Below are 26133 nucleotides of genomic sequence, written 5' to 3'. Positions count from 1 at the left end.
TCTGGGATGACTCTTCACCTTCATCCTGGGAAGCTTTACCGCCTGTCTTCTGGTTTGGATCCTCAGTTTCCTAAATTCCTCATCTTTTCCTTACTTGACTTCCTATTTTAAGCGAAGTATATTATTTTTAGGTTAGACCTCTTAGAACTAAAAATGTTCACATATTGTAGATCTGAAAACTATTTTTTCTACCTTTTTCTTATTACTTTGAGGGCAGTAGTCTTAAGTTTTGGAGTTTTTTTCAAAAGTTTAACATGCATCTCTTCTTTGTATTTCCTCTGAATTTTCTCCCTACCTTCCAACTGACTTTGGTCTCTGGCTGTGAAGTTAGAGAATTTCTTAACTTACATGGTTATGCTTGACTCTCCACTTATATTGAAAAATAAATCACCAAAAAATATGGTTTGAAATTCCATGTATTCATTGTGAGTGGTTTTCTAGTGACTTTATTGCACTGTGATCAAAGAGACCTGGCTGATTTGTTTAAGAACTCTCTAATTCTCTCAGTCTGTATTCTTTAACCTACATCCACTCAGTGACAGTCAGGGGAAGTGGCCTGACCACCCACATTTTTAGAGCAGAATAGGGAAAAATACCTTGTTACCTTTGTTTTGGGAGTAGATTTTTACTTAATTTCTCCTCTGTAGTATTGCACCACATCCCTGGGCTCTGTGTATTGCTCAAGAATGGAACAGGCTGTTCACACAGATAAAAGAGAGAATTCAGGAGTTTAACTGTGTGCTCATAAAGCTTTCAACCAATTCTTTGATTTTCAGCTTTACCATGGTCCCACCCTCAGGAATGACTGATGAGTACAATGCCTGTCTTTCGAGTATTCGGCTTATTTAGTGGCTTCCCCTCTGCTACCAACTTAGTTTGGTGGTTCTAGTCTTTCCTGATCCTTTGCATTTTAAATAATTTTTGTTAGGATGTTAGACATTGTAAATATTTTATTGAAAGTCTAGATTTGGGGCTGGGCGTGGTAACTCATGCCTGTAATCCCAGCACTTTGGGAGGCGGAGGCGGGCAGATCACGAGGTCAGGAGATCGAGACCATCCTGGCTAACACGGTGAAACCCCGTCTCTACCAAAGATATATGAAATTAGATCTTAGGCATCGCGTCATAGAGGAACTACGTCTTCCAGAACCCTCGCGCCCTGCGTCGTGCTGGCACTTTTACCGGCCGGGCCTTAGAGCGGAGCCTGTAGCCGGGCGCCATCTTTGACGCTGGCAGTCTTGGTTTTCTGCTAGTGCTGCTGCTGCTCGGAGGACGACGGACGGCAGCGGCCAAGCAAGAAGAAAGACGTAGCAGCAAGCGGGAGTCGGGGATAGTGTCATCGGTTCGGGTCCCACGACTTTGGAGCTTGTCTCAAACTCCACATACAGAAAGCCACCGACCTTATTCCGGTATCCTACACCCATTCCCCACCCTCATTACACTCCCACCCCTGGCCCTCAGCGTGGGAGTCAAGAGCAACAGGGACACTTCCGTACTCCTTGTAGGATTGGTGAAACCGTAATGAAGAACACCCCTAAACTCCCATAATCGGTGCGGATTCCTGTGGGGAAGGCCTATAGTGTTGACATCTTCCAGGCCTTGATTCTGGACCTTGAGAAGGAGGCTGTGGAACTAGAGATAGCGATGCTTTTTAGGATTTGGGGATATTCCCTGCCCAAAAAATTCCTGGAAAATTGACTAGTATTAAGTGTGAAGAAATCTTGAAGACCAGAAATTGGATCTTACTGAAAAACTGATGTTTTTTTTGTTTTTCAGATTATATTGTTCAGCTATGGAAGATGGATTTTTTTTCATGATCCTTTGACTCTCAAGTTCATCTTTAAATGAACTCTTTTTTTTGTTTTTTTTCTTTGTTTGTTTTGTTTTGTTTTTGAGGAGATAACTAACCCTAGCTGTCTCCAGTCTGACAAAGGTTATTTGAATGGACTTAATCTCCCAGTAGTTGGGAGATGTTTTAAAAACACATGCTGTGTTTGAATTGTGGCTGAGAGGTTTTCTTGGCAATGTGAGGAGGAAAATTTTTTCTGCCTCATTATTATTAATTCATGGATTGAGTGTTGGTTCGACCTACAGGCGTAATAGATTGGAACTCAGTGAAGACACAGACGTTCCTGTTGAGAGCAACCAGCTAATGATTACAGTTTAAAGACAATTTCTGTGATCAAGTTGTCATTTGGAAGATTAAACCCATTTCACGAGGACTTGGAGCCTTGTCCTTGCTTTGAGGAAGCAGTGGCTTGTTTCAAGAAGCCACTTCTGATCTAAGAATCTACCCAGCATGCCTAATCAAGGAGAAGACTGCTATTTTTTTTTCTATTCTACATGTACCAAAGGTGACAGCTGCCCATTCCGTCACTGTGAAGCTGCACTAGGAAATGAAACTGTTTGCACATTATGGCGAGAAGGGCGCTGTTTTCGACGGGTGTGCAGGTTTCGGCACATGGAGATTGATAAAAAACGCAGTGAAGTTCCTTGTTATTGGGAAAATCAGCCAACAGGATGTCAAAAATTAAACTGCGCTTTCCATCACAATAGAGGACGATATGTTGATGGCCTTTTCCTACCTCCGAGCACAACTGTGCCTGAGTCACCAGAAGAGGAAGTGAAGGCTAGCCAACTTTCAGTTCAGCAGAACAAATTGTCTGTCCAGTCCAATCCTTCCCCTCAGCTGCGGAGCGTTATGAAAGTAGAAAGTTCCGAAAATGTTCCTAGCCCCAAGCATCCACCAGTTGTAATTAATGCTGCAGATGATGATGAAGATGATGATGATCAGTTTCCTGATGAAACCAAAACACCTACCCTGCAACCAACTCCTGAAGTTCACAATGGATTACGAGTGACTTCTGTCCGGAGACCTGCAGTCAATATAAAGCAAGGTGAATGTTTGCATTTTGGAATAAAAACTCTTGAGGAAATTAAGTCAGAGAAAATGAAGGAAAAATCTAAGAAGCAAGGTGAGGGTTCTTCAGGAGTTTCCAGTCTTTTGCTCCACCCTGAGCCTGTTCCAGGTCCTGAAAAAGAAAATGTCAGGACTGTGGTGAAGACAGTAACTCTCTCCACCAAACAAGGAGAAGAACCCTTGGTTAGATTGGGTCTTACTGAGAGACTGGGGAAACGAAAATTTTCGGCAGGCGCTGACAGTGATCCTCCATTAAAGCGTAGCCTGGCACAGAGGCTAGGGAAGAAAGTTGAAGCTCCGGAAACTAACACTGACGAAACACCAAAGACAGCTCAAGTTTCCAAGTCTCTTAAGGAGCGATTAGGCATGTCAGCTGATCCAAATAATGAGGACGCAACAGATAAAGTTAATAAAGTTGGTGAGATCCATGTGAAGACATTAGAAGAAATGCTTCTTGAAAGAGCCAGTCAGAAACATGGGGAATCGCAAACTAAACTCAAGACAGAAGGACCTTCAAAAACTGATGATTCTACTTCAGGAGCAAGAAGCTCCTCCACTCTCCGTATCAAAACCTTCTCTGAGGTCCTGGCTGAAGAAGAACATAGGCAGCAGGAAGCAGAGAGACAAAAAAGCAAAAAGGATACAACTTGCATGAAGCTAAAGACTGATAGTGAAATTAAAAAAACAGTAGTTTTGCCACCCATTGTTGCCAGCAAAGGACAATCAGAGGAGCCTGCAGGTAAAACAAAGTCCATGCAGGAGGTGCACATGAAGACGCTGGAAGAAATTAAACTGGAGAAGGCACTGAGGGTGCAGCAGAGCTCTGAGAGCAGCACCAGCTCCCCGTCTCAACATGAGGCCACTCCGGGGGCAAGGTTGCTGCTGCGAGTCACCCAAAGAACATGGAGGAAAGAAGAGAAGATACTTCAGGAAGGAAATGAAGTTGATTTTCAGAGCCGTATTAGAATGGAAGCTACAGAGGCTTCAGTTGAGACCACAGGAGTTGACATCAGTAAAATTCAAGTCAAGAGATGTGCGACCATGAGAGAGATGCGCATGCGGAAACAGCAGGAGAGGGAAAAATCAGTCTCGACACCTCTTCAGGGAGATGTAGCCTCTTGCAATACCCGAGTGGCAGAGAAACCAGTGCTCACTGCTGTGCCAGGAATCACATGGCACCTGACCAAGCAGCTTCCCACAAAGTCATCCCAGAAGGTGGAGGTAGAAACCTCAGGGATTGCAGACTCATTCTTGAATGTGAAATGGGCAGCACAGACCTTGGAAAAAAGGGGTGAAGCTAAACCCAAAGTGAACGTGAAGCAATCTGTGGTTAAAGTTGTGTCATCCCCCAAATTGGCCCCAAAACGTAAGGCAGTGGAGATGCACCTTGCTGTCACTGCCGCTGTGAAGCCACTCAGCTCCAGCAGCGTCCTACAGGAACCCCCAGCCAAAAAGGCAGCTGTGGATGCTGTTGTCCTGCTTGTCTCTGAGGACAAATCAGTCACTGTGCCTGAAGCAGAAAATCCTAGAGACAGTCTTTTTTTCTTTTTCTTTTTCTTTTTCTTTTTTTTTTCTTTCTTTCTTTTTTTTTTAATATACTGTAAGTTTTAGGGTACACGTGCACATTGTGCAGGTTAGTTACATCTGTATACATGTGCCATGCTGGTGCGCTGCACCCACTAACTCGTCATCTAGCAGTAGGTATATCTCCCAGTGCTATCCCTCCCCCCTCCCCCCACCCCACCACAGTCCCCAGAGTGTGATATTCCCCTTCCTGTGTCCATGTGATCTCATTGCTCAATTCCCACCTATGAGTGAGAATATGCGGTGTTTGGTTAGAGACAGTCTTGTGCTGCCTCCAACCCAGTCCTCTTCAGATTCCTCACCCCCGGAGGCGTCTGGCCCTTCCTCACCCCAAATGAGCATGAAAACTCGCCGACTCAGCTCTGCCTCAACAGGAAAGCCCCCACTCTCTGTGGAGGATGATTTTGAGAAACTAACGTGGGAGATTTCAGGAGGCAAATGGGAAGCTGAGGTTGACCTGGATCCTGGGAAAGATGAAGATGACCTTCCGCTTGAGCTATGAGAAATGATTGATAGCTGAAGGTGGTAGTGAGGACACTTTAAAAAAAAAAAAAACCGCCAAAAAACTGGACTTGGTTTCATCTATTGTAACATTTACCTGAGACGATCATTTCTTTAGTCTAGAATTTGCCCCAAATCAGAAGTATACCTCTGAATTATCTGTATGTGTCCTGGATTCCTTGGGGTCAGATTTTTAAAGTTACTTTATAACCATTTTGTCCATTTGATGCCATTGTTTATCATCTTTTGAGAAAAAAGTTCTGTCATACCCTTCTCTCCACAAAAAAGAGACTGAGAGGGAGATCAAGTGAAAGGGTGTAAGCAAACTTAATGACTCCTTGAGGTGTTTGTCAGTTTTGGCTTTTTTCTCCTTTGTTGTATTCTTTATGTATTGTCTTGATGTACTTAATATTACCTGAGTTTGAAATGGATGAAGACAGCTGCTACCATTAAGGACCAAATTTTATGCTACCACTAAACAAAAATACCCACTCAGTCTGCGTTAAATTGTATGTCTTTGTAAAGGTATTTAGAGATTCAACTAAGCTTTAAAGAGGGCTGAGCAGCTCAGGAAGCCTGTAATGTGGGCATAACTCTTTGGACCTGATCTTGATGCTTCTGCTGCTCTGTTGGCCTCTGAAGAGCAATATCTAATTTATTATTACTGTAATTTTTTAAAAGGCTTTAAAGTGCCTCAGGGGTCCCCTGAAACTAATTTTCTATTTCTGGGATTCCCTGGATTCATTATATGAGATGGTGACATGATTAGAGGAATTCTTTTTTCGTATGAAAATTGTCCCTTTTCTTCTTCAGTACTTGCCTCCTTGCTGGCATTGAATTAACACAGGGACAAAATTTGGTTAATTTTTTATTTCTAATTCTCCCAACAAACCCCTGTTGCCCAGTATTTATGTGGTGGCCTTTAACCACCTGAGGGAAAAAATGAGCTTATTCAAGCTGCCAATATTTATCTATGGGCTGTAGCAGTACACCGAATTGTACTGTGCCAGGGATATTGAGATGCTCTGGGGGTGTATTGTATACCTGCCAGTTTTCTTCATTTCTGAATTGAGTTTTCTTTTCTTGATGTTGGTTTCCTTCATATCACCTCAAGGTTTAGATTTGTGAAGGAATAAGCATGACGGAAATAATAGTCTTGAAAGGAGATATGTTGTATATAATCAGAAGGAAGAGGAAGGAAGGATTTACCCATTTTGATATTTTGCTGTAGGTGGCCAGTTTTGTTTCTCATAGGGAAATCTGACCCACCTGTCATGTTGGCTCCTAAGGAACTGCTGTTGTAAGCGGCTCATCAAGAGTTGAACTTCACGTAGCCTTGTTGGGAATATGGAAAAGGAAGAAAGCCACAGGACTGCCCATTCAGTCTTGTTAAGATTGGGATGATTCTGCACAAGCAAAAATGACTTGAAATTTATGTATCGACACACCTCTAGCAATCCATCTTCAGCTGACTGAATGTTGTATGATAGCCCTTCTCCAAAGCAGGGGTAGAATGTTCAGGTTTCACCACGGATTTTCTACTTATTTCGCTTTTGGAATCAGCTTACAGATTCCAGGTCCCTTTTGTATATATTCTTTATTCTTTTGCTCTTTTAAAAAATAAACTTGTATTAGTCAATGTTTCGTGTTCCGCATTATTTGAACCATTTGCCCTTACAGAAAGAGAAATACTTGTTTGTGTTTTAAATACAACCGATGTAGGAAAAAAAAAAAAAAAAAGAAAGAAAGAAAGAAATTAGCCAGGCGTGGTGGTGGGTGCCTGTAGTCCCAGCTACTTGGGAGGCTGAGGCAGGAGAATGGCGTGAACCTGGGAGGCGGAGGTTGCAGTGAGCTGAGATCGTGCCACTGCACTCCAGCCTGGGCAGCAGAGCAAGAGTCCGTCTCAAAAAAAAAAAAAAAAAAAAAAAAAGAAAGTCTAGATTTTGTAGTCTTCCTCTGGAAAGCCGAATTTTGTTTTGCCGGGGAGTTCAGTTACTTACCATTCAACCTGATCCTTTTTAAGTGTATTTTTAAGTTTGGGAGTATGCGTCTAGAGTAAGTTTTTCTTTAGGGCTAATTTAATTATCCTTTTGAAGCACGCCTCTTCAGGAGGCTCGAGGAAATATTCAGGGTGGTCAGCAATGCCTCCATTCTGGCTGGCTGCAACTCAACCCCCAGCTCACAAATCCCAGTAGCTGTTTTTGCCTGGCCTCATAGAGTTTCATTTCATGCATATGTAGCCTAATATTCAATGAAGGACTCAGGATAGCTGCCTGTATAGATTTCTGGAGTTCTTTCTCTCTGTGCCTCACATTTCAGCTCTTTTAGCTCCTTTAACTCTGATCTCTGTCTATTAAATTCAGTAAGTTGGATCTGCCTTGTCATGGTTCCTCCTCTCTTACTGCAGTCTTGGAAGTGCCTACATCCAGAAAGCCATGTTGGTTATAGGGCTTACCTCATTTCTTTTCCTGTTCTGAAGACTCACACTTCTGTGCTGTGTCTGTTTTCTAACGTCTGAAAACAGCTGTCTCATGTATTTTGTCCAATTTCCTAGCCGTTTACGGCAGAGAGACAGATTTGGTACCAGTTATTCTATCACATTGAGAAGTGACAGTCCCTAAACTTGCTCTAAACATGTTTAGATTTAATGTGAACAACTAATGTTTCCATTTTCAGTTTCTCTTAGCAGTTTTCACGAGCTTCAATCCGTTAATTCTCAAATACATCCATAAATCACTTGGAATATCTTAATGCATTGTATGAAAGATAATTCCTCCTCTGTACCCATCAGCAGCACTCGTCCTTTAAATTGTGGGATATGTTTTTCTGAGACTGTGGCTTTAGCGTGTACGAGAACAATTCAGTTGTTATCCCCTCATTTTGGGGAGTAAAAATCATAAGAACGAGGAGCATTATAGTATCTCATCTTGTCCAACAAAAACCTAGGTAACTTTGGAAGTTTTCTTCTCTCTCCCCCACTCTCCCACTTCTATGTGTGTATAAGTGTGTTTATTGAATAAAGAGCCTTTTATTTTTATTTATTTATTTATTTGAGATGATGTCTCACTGTCATCCAGGCTGGAGTGCAGTGGTGTGATCTCAGCTCACTGCAGCCTCCACCTCCCGGGTTCAAGCGATTCTTCTGCCTCAGCCTCCCTAGCAGTTGGGACAGACTACAGGCACATCCCACCACGCCCAGCTAATTTTTTGTGTTTTTATTAGAGACAGGGTTTCACTTGTTGGCCAGGCTGGTCTTGAACTCCTGACCTCAGGTGATCCACCTGCCTTGGCCTCCCAAAGTGCTAGAATTACAGGCGTGAGCCACTGCCTCAGGCTGAATAAAGAGCCTTTTAGATAATGTCTTGCCTGACAAGTTTAAAACAACTTTCTTACCAGATATGCCATAATAAAAATCTCCAAGAAATTTTCCTTAGGCTACATCTCAATGGGCCATTTACTACTATATCAATAAACTTTATTACATAATAAGATCTTGGTGTTTATCAGAAAGGGATTTGAGCCAGGGTGTTTTAAGTTGATTAGTATCTTGAGTGAGAAAGATCTCTGTTTTCATTAGCCTTCTCAGAAAAAATTCCCCCTATTTATCAGGAATGCAAATGTTTCAGATTGAAGTGGGTACCCAGACATAGCTCAACATTGCACAAACAGGTGCCAAGGGGAATCTGTTTCCTTTTCTATCTAACTCCAACTCCTTTGAATTTTTTTGACAGGTACTTAGAAAAACTGGGATTGACAAAGTGATACAGTTTGAGTTATATGTTGCCATAGAAAGAGGCAAGTTGGCAAATATTTTGGTAAATCATTTCAAGATAGCTTTGAGGAGGTCCTCAAAGCTTAGTATTATACATAGAGCAAGAGGATTATATGAAGTATGAAGAGAAAATTTCTTCTGATTTTCTAAGGAAGATATTGTTTAAGATCCAAGACTAGAAAACCAGTTGAATAATGTAATAGTAGTGCTTGGGCGAATCAAACCTTTTGGTGTGTTAAGTTTAAATTCTCAGGAGGATCGGGAAATCCATGGAACCAGATGGCTCCTAATTGTTTACAAGGAGAAAAAAGTCATGCAGAGGTTGAGAATTGCATGGTATTAAAACCTATAGGGTTAAAAAAATTAGAAAAAAACTAGTGTGGAGTTTGGAGTATTTCAACTGGTAATCAAATACAGAATGTTATGAGATAGCTGATGAGATATTATTTCGCTAGATTTCCTCAAATAAATAAAGGCTGTTGATGGTTCCATCAAGACGGTTTTGCGTGTAGGGAAATAATTAGCATGTGTTTTATTTCCGTTAACATATGTTCGTAATTGCACCCATACACTTCCTTAGAAGGGGAAAGTTTGCAGGCCTCTGAAATGACCATTGTACTTCCATAGCAGAATTCAAAACCAACACTATAGAAAGCATCTATAGCTGCCTTAAAGAAAAAAATTGGTGAATCAGCCAAGGGTGACGGGAAACATGGGGCCTGGTAGACTTGTCATATCTTGTTACAAATGTTCTCAAAAAAGCATTATTCATGTGCCTCTGGTTCCTACGACTAGATATCAGATATCACCAAGTCTCTGTCACTGAGGAGCTTATAGCTTAAAAGGGGGACTTTTAAATAAGTAAGCACACTAGTAGACATTAATCAGCTCACCAACCCCAAAATATTGGAGCATTAGGAAGAACTGAATTCGAATCTTTGCTCTGGTACTTAAAGTGTGATTATGGGAATGTGTTTTAATTTTAATGAACATCAGTTCCCATCTCAGTTAATAGCAACCAAGCTTCCCGGTAAAAATTCTATGGTTATCCTTTATGTATCTTTCCCCTTGCCTCTTACTGCCAATTTAGCAGCACGTCCAATTGATCCTACTTTCAAACAGACGTGACTACTTCTCTCCCTTTCACAGTGACATCCAAGGCCTCAACATCTATTGCCTAGACAATTGGTCTCCAGTCTACTTCTACTTTTGTCTTCCTCCCCTTGATCCCTGTTCAATTTTTCTTGGTTGAATAGCCATATTGATCCTTTCAGGATGCATTGGATCACAATACTATCTTGCTCTAACCCCTTCAGGTCCCTCCCATTGCACTGGACTATACAAACTCTTGGCTGGGCATGGTGGCTCATGCCTGTGATCCCAGCACTTTGAGAGGCCAAGGTAGACAGATCACTTGAGGTCAGGAGTTTGAGACCAGGCTGGCCAACATGGTGAAACCTCAACTCTACTAAAAATATAAAAATTAGTCAGGCAAGGTGGCATGTGCCTGTAATCCCAGCTACTCGGGAGGCTGAGGCAGGAGAATTGCTTGAACCCAGGAGGCAGAGGTTGCAGTGAGCCGAGATCATGACACTGCACTCCAGCCTGGGTGATGGAGTGAGACTCTGTGTAAATCTATCTATCTATCTATCTATCTATCTATCTATCTATCTATCTATCTATAGATATATCTGGGATTAGTGGTGACCAGCTTCCAAGATGACCCTCAATGATCCTGCCTGCCTCCGAGTACCCACACTCTTGTGAAGTTCCCTCCCTCACACACTATGCCAGGGTTAGTCTGTTTGACTAACCCTGGTTAGTCAAAAACAAAAACAAGGAAATAAAAAAACCCAAACTCTTCAGTATGCCCTTCAAGGCTCCACGTGACCTTGCCGTGTCTACCTCTTCTGCCTCATCTGAACCTTAGCTCTTTCCACACCCTTCTCATTCTGCTACAGTCATCTAGTTCTTACTGTTCTATGAGCAGCTCATTTGCTAAGCTCATTTCTTCTCCAAGGAGTGGCTCCATTTCTCGAGCGATTCCCATTTCCACTGGCTGGTTTATCATTATCATATAAGCTCCATGTCTAACTCAAGTGTTACCACTTCAAATGGGTTTTCACCATCCTAGCTAAAATAGCAGCCACTGTCTCTCTTGCTCTGTTTTATATCTTCATGGCAATATTGCCAACTGAAATTTTATTATTATTATTTTAAAATATTATTTATTTCTTACTAGAAGGTTAGTTCTGTAATGACCAACTTTTCCTGTCGTGTTCACTATTGTTTTCCAAGCGCATAATCGATACCCATTAAATATCTGTCAAATGAATACATAATTTTTAATGGGGATGATAAATAAAATATTATTTTTTGAGGAGGGAATAAAAGAACATACGTATATCTATAAATACTACGCTTGATCTTCGCCAAAAGGCCGAGAAGCGATACGTATATCTATAAATACTTAAAAAGTATGAAGTACTACAATATTAATATTCATAGATATATAACTAAAAGGGTTGGATGGTAAACAAAGTACTTGGACATGTTTCTGGTAAGTTTCTCTATGAGCTGGGACATAAGTTTTACATTTAATCCTATTTTCTATGTCAAAGGAGGATAAGTGAGTTTTACCCATTGAACAAATAGACCCATTACTCATATTTCACAATTAGCTGCTTTATGCATATTTGACCAATGTTGCACTTTAAGCAATTACAGATAACACTTAGTCCTGGACTTACAGATGGTTTGACTTATGGATGGGGAACGCAGTAGAATATTGTGTTCCCAATAATGCTGCCTATTTACAAAAGCAGCGTTTCCATCCTTTTCATTAGTTAAAAGTGAATAGTTTTTACTAATTAAATTAATATTTAATATTTAATTTGTGTCAATTAAATATGCACGAATTCTGCACAACCCTCAGCCCCCTTTTGCAGATTCTGATATGACAGTTGAGTATTATTATATGAGTAATGATAACTGTCAGGGCCAATGTTGGAAGCAACCATGTGACCTACTAATACAATATTTATCCTCTGTCCCTTTGATTTTCTGTTTAGTAGGCTCTCCAAATTATCACTCATTATGTATCCCAAAGCAGAAATCAGTGTAGGTAGCATTACTAAACTTAGCGAATAAAAATATGGGATGCCAAGTTAAATGTGAATTTCAGAAAAACGAGTGCTTTTCTGGTATAAGTATGTCCTATGCATAAGTATGTAGGGGTACAGTTTTGCTAAAAATTATTTATTGTATATTTGAAATTTATATTTAGCTGGATATCATGTATTTTATCTGGTAAACATATATATAGGATATAGCCAGTGACATAATTCCTGATGCCATCACTGGTCCTTTGGCTCAGACCACAGTATTTCTAATATCAGCGGAGCACAGCTAGATTGTTCAACTGTTGCATCTGTTAAGGTGGTTAGAAGATGGTATTTCATGGAACAAGAATATTTACTATGCCTTCCTTTATCTAAGTGCCTTTAATATGTTTCCTTTTATTTGAATACCTTTGAGTGAGAAATAGACATAAAGGAGAGTTTTCCTATGATGCCTGACTAACTCTGAATACTTCCTGGCACTTGTAAGATAAACTTGGTCATGATAAATTAAGTGATCAGTTATTGCTCCCAAGGTTTCTGTCATCTGGGTTTAGGGTCAGAGGTGGATTTTCTGTGAAGTTAGGAAAACTATAGCTTTAGGGCCGTCACTCGCATAGGTCACTTCCATGGCCCCGTGCCTAATTTTGCATTCTTTTTCTTAAATACAAAACAAAGAGACCTCCCACACTCTATAAGTGCCATGAAAACCTGCATTCTATCCCCTCATCCCCCACCCATGTCTAGGGATAAACAGTCTAGCATGCTAGCTCTAGATAATTGCTGCTTTGGATAATTTCCAGATAAAATGCCCAAATTGACAAGACAAATGTTTTACATGTAAACAAGTTGCACTTACTTATCTTAGGCCCCCAACAACCTGATTCATTTCAGCTATTGGCTTTTTCTTTTCTCTATGGTCACAGTTATCACAGTATGCTCTCAGGAACATGGGGGCAGAGCTTCAACGTTAAACAGGTCTTTCTGTTTTCCTTTCCACTGGGAGATACCTAGTTCAATGTTCCTGTAACCAGTTGGAATATATGCCAATCTCAAAGTTAAATTCTGGCTCTTTAGGAGGGAGCTTTCATCTGAAGACCTGGGATCTTCAGATTATCACTGCGTTGTCACTTCCCCTAATTTAACAGCTGCTTGTTTTGCTTTACTCCAGTCCTCAACCCCCAGATGAGGTAGTAGAGATTCCCTACTGTTTCGTGGAACACCAGCAACATGGACACAAAGGCAAACTCCAGCTTTCCTCACACCTCTTAAAGAGCATCTTGAACCCTACAAGTCTAGATGGCCCTGGCCTATTCCCTGGGGGATATTTTTTCCCCATAGGTAGGGCTGGTGAGATATTATGTTGGAGTCACCCGGGGCCTATTCTTGTACCTCTTCTGTCTTTCTTCGGGTACTTTCATTCACTTGGTAATCCCATCTTTTGTCATGGCTCTAAAAACCATCCAAATGTTGACAGCTCCCTAGTTTATATCTGGGAAATTATAGGAGGGTTTAGAGTAAAGAAGTGACCCCATACATGCGTGATTAACACATGCTTAAAGGATCAGCCCCGAATTCTCCCTTGACTCAAAACTTATTCAACTGTCTATCTGGGTGTCCTTTAGGCATCTCAGACATACTGTGATCACAGCTGAGCTCCTGATCTTGCCTCCAGATATGGTCTTTCTGCAGTTTTCCGTATCTCGATAAATGACAACTTCATCTTCCCAGTGTTTCAGGCCAAAAATCTTGGAGTCATTTCTGACTCCTCTGTTATTCTCACGTTAGCTGTTCAAACTATCTAAATAACAGTCTACCTACTAAATACCCTTTGTCTCTACCTTCAGAGTATATCCAGAATCTGATCCCTTCTCAGTATCTTCACAGCAAACACCTGGCCCAGGCCACCTCATCTCCTACGTGGCCTTGTAATTGCCTCCTAACTGGTCTCCCTGCTTCTGTTTTCAGCCAGCTTTAGTCTGTACTCAATGTAGCAGTCAAAGCAGTCTTTTCAATACATAAGTCAGAGCATGTTAGTTATCCTCTGCTCAAAAGCCTCCAAGAGCTTCCCACATTAATAGGAATAAAAGCCCAAGTCCTATAATGGCCTGCAAGGTGGTATCTGATCAGACCCTCTGCAATGACTATTGTCCTTGTCTTCTCAAATTTTATCCACCACCCACTCCCCTCCAGCCTTGCTGACCTTGCTGTTTTTCACAGAAGCCAAACATTTCCCCACTTAGTGCCTTTCCATTGGCTGTTCCATCTGCCTGGGTTGCTCTTCCTTCAGGTGTGTCTATCTGTGTGTGTGTGTGTATGTGCGTGTGTGTGTATACATGCTTACATGCTTCCTCACCTCCTTCAAGTACTTTCTCAAATGTTACCTTCTCAATGATCACCCCATTTAAAATCAAAACCCCCCCTCCACAATTGTTAATCCTTGTTTTGATTTTTCTCCATAGCATTCATTACTTCTAAGAGAGGTTTTTAAAAGTTTTTTATTCTGTCTCTTCCAATTAAATATAAGCTCCATGAAATCGGGTTTTTATCTGTTTTCGTTCCTGCTCTATCATTCCTAGCACTCAGAATAGTGCCTGTCACAAGAAATGGAGGGCACTCAACATATATCCATTGAATGCATAAAACAGGATAAGAAAGTCTTAAACATTTGCTTAATGTGTCTTCATCAATCCTTAAAGGTTCAAAAGCACTCAACCCTCTTTCTCTTCTTTGGACTTCCCCTTATGGTATGTGTGTGTGTGTGTGTGTGTGTGTGTGTGTGTGTGTGTGTGTTTTCCAGCTAAAACCTAATATCCTTGAGTTACACCATTAAGAGAGTTGCAGCTAGCTCTTCAGAAATCTTGTATCTACTGAACTCCAAGAACATCATTTATTCAGTACCCAAGGATGGGACATAGCCAATGATGATGATGGGAACATTTTCAGGAACTGTGCTCACTCACATAGATTTTTGTTCATGGAATAAGTTTCTGAAGGTCTGTTTATCAGGGTAAAACTTCAGTCCTGTATCAACTAACAATCCCATACAGAAGGGTCACTGTTTACATTTCTCCAAAGCCTGGTCAAAATAACTTTGACTAATTTGATTAAATTGATTGATAACTCAAAGTAAATCATATCACCAAAACACTTCTCATTCCAATGCTTGATAGTTATGGAATTTGCTGAGACCACCCACTGAATACCCGTTCAAATGAATGGAATCTCACAGAGCACACATAATCATCTCTGACTTTTGTAGCCGTAGGGATACATTAATACCTGTGCCTCATACTTAACTGAAAATCACCAGTTGTCTGCTGAGTAGTTTACTGCATGTCAAATCTGAGGTCCAGTGTAATAGACTGTTTTACTACTTCTATTCAGAATTTTCTAATTCATAGACATTCTAATTTTATTTGTCTTTTTCTCTCAAATACCATGATAGGGTGAAAGTTTGAGCTTTTGTATCTTAATGTTTATTGAACATTAAGATACATAGAGAATACTCTACTATACATAAATGCATACCACTCAATGAATTGTCCTTGGATGAACATTGCTGTAAAACTACTCAAGTTAAAAAATAATATTTCCAGTATCCAGAAGTCTTCTGATGTCTCCTCCCCATCACTACTCCCTTCTTCCTCCCCAATGTAACTGTTACGCTCATTCTAACACTGGAGTTCAGTTGTGTCTCTTTTCCAACTTTCTATAAATGAAATCATCTGTATAAATCTTGCATCTGGCTTCTTTTGCTCCATATTATGTTTGTGAAATTCATCTATATTATTGAATATAATAACTGTGGTTCATTCAGTATTACTGCTTCATAGTATTCCACTTTATGAATTTATCACAATATATTGTTTCTAGCTTTTCATTTTTATAAATCATGTTGCTCTGGGCATTCTTGGAAATATTTTTGGTTACCATGATCCCCTTTCTGTTGAATATACACTTTGGAGTGCAATATCTGTGTCATAGGTATGTACATGTTCAACTTTAGTAGATAATGTAAGCAGTTTTCCTAAATCATTGTCCCAATTTAACTCCCACCAGCAATATAAGAGACATCCTATTGCTACATATCCATGTCAGCAGTTAGGATTATCTCTCTTCTTTATTTTAGTTATTCTCCTTGGTAAATAGTAGTAGTATCTCATTGAGGTTTTAATTTGCATTTCTCTGACTACAAATAAGATTGAAAATATGCAGATATCCTTTTCCTGAAGTGTCCACTCAAGTATTTCCTTCTTTTCTCTATTGCATTATTTATCTAGTTATAGTTAATTTGTAAAAGTTTAAAAATTATTTATCTGGATGCAAGTCTTTTGTTAGTTATGTGTGTGGCAAATATCTTTCCTCACTCTGTGACTTGTTTTTGTAGTCTCTAAATGGTGTTTGTGTTGAAAAGAAGTTTTTAATTTTAACATCCAATGTATCCATCTTTTCTTATGAACAGTCATTTTTGGTCCCAATTTATCAAATCCTTACCTGTCCTAAAGTCTTGAAGGTATTATCTGCGTTATAGTCTTAGATTATCTTCTAATTGCTTTATTATTTTCTCTTTCACACTTTTCACAGTTACATCTACAATCACCCAGAATGGATTTTCATGTGTGGTGGGTGGTAAGGGTCGTTTCTTTTTTAAATCGTCAACTTTTTAAAAAAATTATTTTTATACTTTAAGTTCTGGGATGTATGTGTAGAACATACAGGTTTGTTACATAGGTATACAAGTGCCACGGTGGTTTGCTGCACCCATCAACCCATCATCCACATTAGGTATTTCTCCTGATGCTATCCCTCCCCTAGCCCCTCTCCCCCTGGCAGGCCCCAGTGTGTGATGTTCCCCTCCCTGTGTCATGTGTTCTCATTGTTCAACTCCCACTTATGAGTGAGAACGTGCAGTGTTTGGTTTTCCGTTCCTGTATTAGTCTGCTAAGAATGATGGTTTCCAGCTTCATCCACGTCCCTGCAAAGGACACGAACTCATCCTTCGTTGTGGCTGCATAGTATTCCAAGTTGCATATGTGCCACATTCTCTTTATCCAGTCTATCACCGATGGGCACTTGGGTTGGTTCCAAGTCTTTGCTATTGTGAACAGTGCTGCAATAAACATACATGTGCATGTGTCTTGAATTGACCCAGCATCATTTGTTGAAAAGAATATATTCTGTGTGGATTTCAATTTGAAAATTTTATAGAATAAATATTGTATCTATATTTATAACTATGATTTCTCTTTATGTTTGTAAGGCTTAGCAATTAGGATATGCTATCAATTTATCATTTTAAGGCTGATTTTGTCTTTTTTTAAATGTCAAAGTATTTATTTTACCTCAATTGTTGGAAGAACTCATTGGTTGGAGCAGCTAAACCTAGATCTTTGTGGAGAGATAATGGAAAAAATCTGTAATAGGTGTTTGATTTTCTACTTAAATCTATTCACTGATTACTAATTTGCTCAGTTTATTATCTGGAGTCAATTTTTAGTCATTTATATTTCTCCAGAAAATTATACATTTAAAGGCATGTTTTATTTTTACTAATATAAAGCTACATTTAATATTCTGTTAAATGTGTGAACAATTCTTGTAAATACTGTTTTTCATTTGTAGTTTTGGTATGATTTTTGTTTTCCTATTGTTACGGTCTGTATATTTTATAAAATGAATGTCTTTGATTCTGTTATCTATTGCTGTGAAACAAATTACTCCAACACTTAGTGGCTTAAAACAACAAACATTTAGTATCTCATGCAATTTCTGAGGCAAGGAAATCTAGGGGCAGCTTGGCTGGTTCAACATCTCTCACAAAGTCACAGTCAAGCTTTTCTTCCTGGGCTGCCATTGTCTCAAGGCTTGGCTGGGGCTGGAGAATGCACTGCTAAGCTCACTCACTTGGATACCGACAGAGCTCGATTCCTTGCTAGCTCTTGGCTGGAGGCTACATTTCCTTTCTTTCTTTCTTTGAGACAGAGTCTCCCTCTGTTGCCCAGGCTGGAGGGCAGTGGTGCGATCTCGGCTCACCGCAACCTCCTCCTCCGGGGTTCAAGCAATTCTCCTGCCTCAGCCTCCAGAGTAGCTGGGATGACAGGCGCCCGCCACCACGCCCAGCTAATTGTTTGTATTTTCAGTAGAGACGGGATTTCACCATGTTAGCCAGGATGGTCTTGATTTCCTGACCTCATGATCCGCCCACCTCGGCCTCCCAAAGTGCTGGGATTACATGCGTGAGCCACCGCGCCCGGCTGGAGGCTCCATTTTTTTTTTTTTTTTTACCGTGCAGCCCTCTCCATAGAACTGTTCACAATATGGCAACTTGCTTTTCACTCCTTTCCCCTTCTCACTCCTCTTTTCCAGCAATAGATCAGAGAGAGAGAGAGAGACAAAGACACAAAGAGACAGAGAGAACAAGAGAGCTCAACGTGGAAATTATACTCTTTCAAAGTCTAATCTCAGAAATGACTTACCATCACTTCCACATCTGCTATTGTTCAAACAGACTAACCCTGGTATAGTGCGTGTGGGAGGAGACTTCACAAGAGTGTGGGTACTCGGAGGCAGGCAGGGTCATTGAGGGTCATCTTGGAGGCTGGTCACCACTGATCCTGGTTATATACATATTTTATATATATATTATATATTTTTTATATATTATATGTATTACATATATTTTGTATATATAATTTATATGTAATATAATATATATAAAATATATATAATTTATACATATAATATATATGTATTTTTTAAGACAGAGTCTCATTCCATCACCCAGGCTGGAGTGCAGGGGCACGATCTCGGCTCATTGCAGCCTCCGCCTCCTGGGTTCAAGCGATTCTCCTTCCTTAGCCACTGAAGTAGCTGGGACAACAGGCATGTGCCACCATGCCTGGCTATTTTTTGAATCTTTAGTAGAGATGGGGTTTCACCATGTTGGCCAGGCTGGTCTCAAACTCCTGAGCTCAAGGGATCCACCCGCCTTGGCCTGCGAAACTGCTGGGATTACCGTCGTGAGCCACTGCGCCCAGCCTGGTAATAGTTTTGTTGTGAATTCTATTTTTTTCTGATATTAATATTATTTTCTACTTTTGATTTGTGTATTTACATATATATATGTTTACATGATTTTTATCTTTATATTTTTAAACTTTTAAAATGTCACTATTTGGCTGGGTGTGGTGTCTCAGGCCTGTAATCCCAGCACTTTGAGAGGCCAAGGCAGGTGGATCACTTGAGGTCAGGAGTTCGAGACCAAACTGGCCAACATGGCAAAACCCCGTCTCTACTAAAAATGCAAAAAAACAAAGACAAAAAAAAACAAAAAAAAACAAAAAAACAATTAGGGCATCGTGGCACATGCCTGTAATCCCAGCTACTTGGGAGGCGGAGGCAGGAGAATCTCTTTAACCCAGGAAGCGGAGGTTGTGGTGAGCCAAGATCACATCACCACACTCCAGCCTGGGCAACAGAGTGAGTCTCCATCTCAAAATATATATATATATATTTTTTTTAAATTAAAATGCCACTCTATTTTAGCAAATCATGGGTTTTGTTCATTGAATCTGAAAGTCTTCAGTTTTCCATAGAAGAACCGAAAACATTTAAATGTACTGTCCTGATACTTGGCCTTACTTCTTATTCCTCTTATTTTCAAAAACATTGTTGAATTATATTTGTGTCTTTATTAAGATGATGTCCAAACAGGAGTTTAAAATTTCTTCTGTATAATCATGGAACATTCTCTGAACTGGCACATTGTAGACACTCAATAAGTATTTGTTGAATCAGTGATACAGATAGATGGATGGTTGGTTGAAAGAGGAATGATGCCGCTTTGCTAGGGGAGGTGAGTGTAGGACTCCCTCCCTCAAAGTAGTCTGTTAAACAGGGAAGTGGCTGCTTGGTTATCTCAACAAGTATTCACTCCATATTTTGAGCTAGACATAATCATTGAAAGAGAGCTAGAATGCCTTCCTATTGACTTCCTGGTCTGCTGGGAAATTTTGCTTCCTTCTCCCCCAGCCATCCAATTTTTCAAGAAAAATTTTCTGTTTGCCAGCTTATTTCCCCAACTCCCCTACTCTTTTGCCTTTCCTACCCTCTAAAGAGAGTCTAGGTCTCACAGGTGATCTTTTGTAGCTCTGTGATGCCTAATAATAGAACGGAAAAGGAGATGGGGAAGAACTGACAGAAAGACTAAAGAAAGGAATTAACTAGCGAGTGTAAATGGAGCTGCCTAAGGATGCAATGCAGGGGAAAAAAATGAAAATAAAAATAACACACACAAAAAATGGATGGGGACTACATGCTGAAGGGACTCAAGTCAAGAGGGAGAATTTGGGCTGCGAGTCAGCCAATGAGAGATTCCAAAAGGAATAGAAAGTGCTGAGAAGACAAAAGCACATGTAGCCTGATAAGGGCATGGTGACCAGGAGCTCAGGTCCCTCAGAAATGAGTGTCTAGTTCATGCCATCAGGTAAGCTACTAAGACTAGCAGAGCTGCAGCCTGATATAGGAGGAATCCAGATGGATAATGGAGGAAGGAGATGATGAGTATCAGTTGCAGCCCTGGGACTGGTGCAGAAGCAGGGGTGGAGTTCCTCCTATTAACTTCCCCTATTGTAGATTTCACTGGGAAGAGATGCCTCTTGGTACAGTGGAGGAACTGCTCCTTGAATGTATTCAAGTGGCACATTTGGCTCCTTGAAGTGGATCCAAGTGGCACATGGGATAGATGGTGGTAGAAACAGAGATGTGCATCTCAGAAGGACATGTTGTCCTTCTGCCAGTTATAGTTCTGCCAGTAGATAGCCTCTAGGGCTCAGCCCCTTCAGGGATTCTTTTAGCTGCAGAGGTGCAGCTTAAACAGGTGGCCTTAAGGTGGCCCTCAACAAGTGGCCTTAAACAGGTGGCCTGAAAAAGGTGGCCTTAGCTAAGGCCACCACCCCCATCCCCTCAAAGGTTGGCATGCAGTGACTGATGGAGGGCCATGTTCACCCTAAGTGAGGCAACTCCAGCAGGCACCTACAGCTTCCTGTGGAGTTGGCTAAGGCAATCAGGTCTGCATCACAACCTGACTTCTCCCTCTGCTCAATTGTTTTCCCCTTCTTTTCACAGCTGTTGGTCCCAAGGGATACCCTAGAAATATACTAAACGCTAAACATTGTTTCAGGTCTGCTGTTGGACAACTCAACCCATGGCAGTGCTCTGTAAGACTACGGAGATTTTGTGGGATTAAAACTAGTAGAGGGTATGAAAGCCTTTTTTTTTTTTTTTTTTTTTTTTTTGGCAGATGCAGTATTCTGAGAAATGGATTAACATGATTTAAAATGGTGGCCAAGAAATATGATTCTTCTTGTTTCATTGGATGGCCTGGAAGTGTAAGACGGTAAAATATAAAACAGACTGGGAATTTGTTTCAGGAGTCTAAGAGTAAATCCACAGGCTAAAAGAGGGTTGCATTTGGAGGGAAAAAATGTACTTGCTATTTTTCAAAAAAAGAGTTGGAAAGATTTGGTGTCAACCTGGATGTGAGGATGAAGACAAGCCAGCTAGAATAAATATTGATTCCAAGATTGAGGGCAGAGGTTTCTGGGAGTGTCACGGATGGGAACAGACAAAATGGAAAGAGACTTAATGAAGAAGATAATATCCTCAAGTTTTGCCATCTCTAATTTAAAATGTCAACAAGCTATTTAAGAGGAAGTTTCTTTGTGTTGGGAGCCACCTTAGTTGTCCAGCCTTATTAAGGGGCTGCAATACAGTCATGAAGGCTATAACCAGCACTATGGTATCATGCCCAGTCTAAAATGAGGCTGAGCTCTGGCCAATGTGGGGCTGCATGTGCCAGGAAGAAGGGGTGCCTTTTCTGACTGGCACAAAGATGTTGTGTGAGCTGGTAGGGGGCCTGGCCATTGCCTCAAAATCAGTGAGAGAGACAATGTGATGCCTGGTGAAATGCACAAATTTGGTTTAGATTAGAGATGGAAAGTTAGTGAAGGAGAAAAGGCTTTAGTAAGTTAGATTTCTTTAGGGTCAGAGAATAGGCAAGTCACTTAAACCTTCTGAATCTCATTTTCCTTATTTGTGTGGCAGGATGCTTTTCTTTTCTCCACTCCCTCACAGCTTCCTCGTACCAAGATATGATAACTGAATGAGATATTTGGCAAGGCAGAGAAAAGAGATGGAGATGCTTAGCCCAATTAATGTGCTACACTTATGCCAAGAAGGGATTCTATGCTTACCTAGCAGATAATTTACCCTGAAACTGGACTAGGCAGGTCACCTTTTTCTTCATTTTATTCTTGCATATGCAGGATCTAATTATCCAGACGTATCCACAGAGAGAGGAACCAGATGAAATGCGGAAAGCACGGTTCACCTTCAAGAGAAAGAAGTAGGACTCTGGGGTTTTAAGCCGAGGCATGAAATGTACCGATTAATAGCGTCATTTTGTAACCACAGGTCTCAGGAGTTTTGGGAAGGTTAGTATGAGCTTGTCAGCATTGCTTATTAATAACAGTGAGATTGCTGCTTTGCACCTGATCTCAGTCAGACCGCAGAGGCTCAGCCACTGGGGCTGGTTATGCAGCAGGAATATATCCATGCGACCAGCAGGGTGTAAGAAGTCCAGGCCAGGACGGGCGCAGTGGCTTATGCCTGTAATCCCAGCACTTTGGGAGACCAAGGTGGGTGGATCACAAAGTCAAGAGATCGAGACCATCCTGGCCAACATGGTGAAATCCCGTCTCTACTAAAAATACAAAACTTAGCTGGGCCTGGGGGTGCGCGCCTGTAGTCCCAGCTACTCAGGAGGCTGAGGCAGGAGAATCACTTGAATCCAGGAGGCAGAGGTTGCAAGTGAGCCAAGATTGTGCCACTGCACTCCAGCCCAGGTGAGAGAGCAAGAATCCGTCTCAAAAAAAATAAATAAATAAAAGAAAGAAAAAAGTCCAGGCCAGACTCCATCTCAGGCTCACTGGTTCCAATGTGTTCCATCCATACCTCAGTGGCTCTTGATTTAGGGAAAAAAGCACATCCTGCTATTTAATTTGCAAAAATTAAATAACTACTTGATGTGTCTTTTGTGCAGATAATACCCACAAAATATTAATTTTTGCCCTTTTTCCCTTATAATTTTAACATACTTATTTTCTTTACTTGTCTCATGTTTTCTTTCAGAGATTCTAACTCTCTTTGCTAAATGGATATAGGAATAAATACTCTTAAAATACATTTTTTATTGTATTGATGTGGAAAATGTAGAAAAGCACAAAGGGATTTTTTTAAAACTCTGCAATATCATCCACCAGTCATAATCATTATTAAGATGTTTTCACAGATATTCCCAGCTTTTATTTTATAAATAAGACTCTCATGAGTCACTTATCCCTCACTTGTCTAACTATTTTCTACTTTTTGACGCACTAAGATTCTAAAATGAACCATAAAAGCTGGCACATATTTATAGTAATCAGTTTTCTTATTTAAGAGGATGAGATAGATGAGTGTAAATAATCTTGCTATACACAAAATTGTTTCTGCTACTCTGAAGACAAGGTGTTCTTACATCTCAGTCTTTGAGCATATATGTAATAAAGTTTTGCATAAGGTTGCAGACTTTGTCTTTAATACAAAGGAAAACAACAGGTATAGCCTTCATATAAATTATCTCATTTAATCCATACCGTGATTTTATGAGATTGGTATTGTTACCTTCATGTTACTGATGAGGGACCTGAGCCAGGAGAGGCAAAATATCTCAGTCAAAGTAGCCCAACTGCTAAATGATTCTGCCTTTGAAAAATCACCTGCCATTGACACCTTTGTCACCGTCACCTCCATCTCTGTCTGAGCCACCATGATCTTTTTTGACCTATTGCAAAATCTATTTAACTGCTACCTCTACCTTGGCCCCTGTATAGTGACCAAAGTGAGCCTTTCAAAAACATAAAGCAGATCATGTCATTCCTCTGCTTAAACCTTTCACTGGCATATCCCTCAGGGTAAAATCCAGAGCATTAGTAGGGCTTCTAAGGTTCTATATAATCTATTCCCCACTCCCTCACTTTCCCAGTCACTCTGGTCTCACCTCTCCCTCTTGCTTCCTGAACTCAGTGCTACCATTCTCCACACAGCTTGACATGTTCCTACCTCAGGGCCTTTACACCTGCTCTGTCTCCTTTGCCAGAAATCTATCACTTTATTCCCATCTCTGATTAAATGTCACTGCTCCTTCAAACCCTTGCCTGGCTACGCTATATAAAATAGCCCCTTTCCCAACTTTCTTTATCAATTACCCCGATTCATTGTTTTTCCCATGGTATTTGTTACCACCTGGCTTTTATTTGTTTATTTCTTCATTTGTTTATTTTCTGTCTTCTCCTGCAAGAATGTTACTGTATGAGAGTGGGGACTTTGTTTTATTTGTTCTATTTCCAGGCCCAAAACAGAGCCTGGGCCCACTAAGGAAAATTTGTTAATGAATGACAGAAAGGAAGGAGCCAGATTTCCCGTTCACATCTTCACCCTAAGTCCAGGCTATTTCCTCTAGGCATTCTGAATACCAGAGCCACTTGAAGGAAGGAACATACAGCGAAACACCGGTGATATTGTAAACCTTCCTTGCAACCCTCTTCGCTTGCCTGGCTGAGATTAGGAAGACTGGAATGAGTCAAAGCCAGAGTCCTTCCTCGGAAGGTCACTCTAGCATTTGCTCTTCTCCACTGTCAGGAAAGAAGAGAAAGCATAGAGAAAATGGTACCTATAACAGTGAATTCACAAGAAAGAGGACACGAGACCATTTGATTGTACATAAGTAACCTGGACTTTGGATCAGAGGACCCTGGCTCTGCTGTGTGACTTGGAAAAACGTTTTAAAAACCTTTCTAAGGTTGTTTTTATCATTTTTAAAATGAAATTAATGATCCTTCCTTTGGTCATGAGAGTCAGGTTCTCTAAAAAGCCAAAGGAACTGTTTCCTCACAAAGTGTCAGAGAGATTTTTGAAAGAGCTAGATACTGTATCTCTGGGATTAAAGTGACAAAGCATGGCCTTTAAGAGATCAGAAGTAAAAGATATTTTAACACAGTGGATTGTCAGTCTGCATTAGCAGGTGGTGGAAGAGCTTTCGGCAGACATGCCCCTATAACTTCAGTTAGTGGCAGCACCATTGGCACAGGTACACCCCCAGGCAGCTGGCCCTGGTAACAAGGTGGCAGCAAGGGGAATTCACATTTAGAGGCAATGAAGGCAGCTGTCGCCACCATCATAAGCTTCTCCTCCTCCTCCCTTACTCTTCCTCATAATTCTCCTTTCTCCCTCTTCTCCCCTCCTCCTCTCCCTTCTTCATCCTCCTCATCCTTCTTCATCTAGCTGTGATTTTTTTTGTCCTGGATTTAGGTTGTACTGGTGAGGATAGAGACAGCAAATCAATAATAATATTTTAAATAAATTTTTAAGCACATATACAACAAACGCTGCATTTGATACATACACTGTCTCATTTCATCATTATTTAATCTCCCTTAAGGTAGGTATAGTAACTCTGCAATGGAGTTGAGAGAAATGAGGCATAGGAGGGAGAATGACTTGCTTAACGTCTCACAATTCATAAGTGATGGCAGGAGGATTTGAACTTCTCTTGGAGGTTCAGATTTGAACCTGGAGTCTCTTTGACTCCAGGACACTTGTTCTAAAGTCACTCAGATTCAAAAGGTAGAATCAGATGGCTTAGTGATTGGATGTGTCAGGGACAGGGGACTGTGAGGAGGAGAAGGGGTCTAAAATACTTCCTAGTTTTCTGATTTGGGTGGCCTGTTGAAATGTTAATGGTGCTTTACCCAGGGTAGGGACACTCTGACTCCTAGAAATAGTTCCAGCCTCTAATTAGTGTCGAGATCATTTTTTAGGTTAAAAATGAGCTTTGGGCTAGAGTTACAGGAATTCTTATTTCAATCTTTCACTTGGTTTTGCCTGTAATAGACTGGCTAAACTGTAAGAGGCCTCCTATTAATTTTAAACTGTCTTGAACTCAAAATAGTCAAAGTATTAAGCTAATGAAAGAGCAGTGTTCTTGTTGTTGAGTAATCTACTTATTTATTCTATAGCTTCCTCTCCCATGCTCTTTGTTCCCTTTGATCATAATTTTAATGGGTTTTGGAAAAAATAGAAACCCATGTACTACATTGGCTATATTTAACAGGAGTACCTATAAAATATCATTTT

General features: G+C 40.6%; 1 protein-coding gene across 1 annotated transcript; it reads left to right on the top strand.

Annotated features, from left to right (window-relative positions):
• The first annotated feature begins 668 nt into the window (after window positions 1-668).
• On the top strand, window positions 669-7672 carry LOC134730596 (zinc finger CCCH domain-containing protein 11C-like). The gene is made up of 2 exons (XM_063605327.1): window positions 669-1408; window positions 1776-7672. Exon 2 carries the CDS (start codon window positions 2299-2301, stop codon window positions 4528-4530), a length of 2232 nt encoding a protein of 743 aa, XP_063461397.1. The 5' UTR covers window positions 669-1408; window positions 1776-2298; the 3' UTR covers window positions 4531-7672.
• The last annotated feature ends 18461 nt before the right edge of the window (window positions 7673-26133 follow it).

The sequence above is a fragment of the Pan paniscus genome, chromosome 5 (genome assembly GCF_029289425.2).
Source record: "Pan paniscus chromosome 5, NHGRI_mPanPan1-v2.0_pri, whole genome shotgun sequence".
NCBI lineage: Eukaryota > Metazoa > Chordata > Mammalia > Primates > Hominidae > Pan > Pan paniscus.
Note: the sequence above shows the minus strand (reverse complement) of the source record. Positions and strands in the feature narration are given on the sequence as shown.

What these genes read in the sequence shown, in the direction of transcription:
- LOC134730596 (XM_063605327.1), top strand. Translation starts at nt 2,299, where the DNA reads ATGCCTAATCAAGGAGAAGACTGCTATTTTTTTTTCTATTCTACATGT.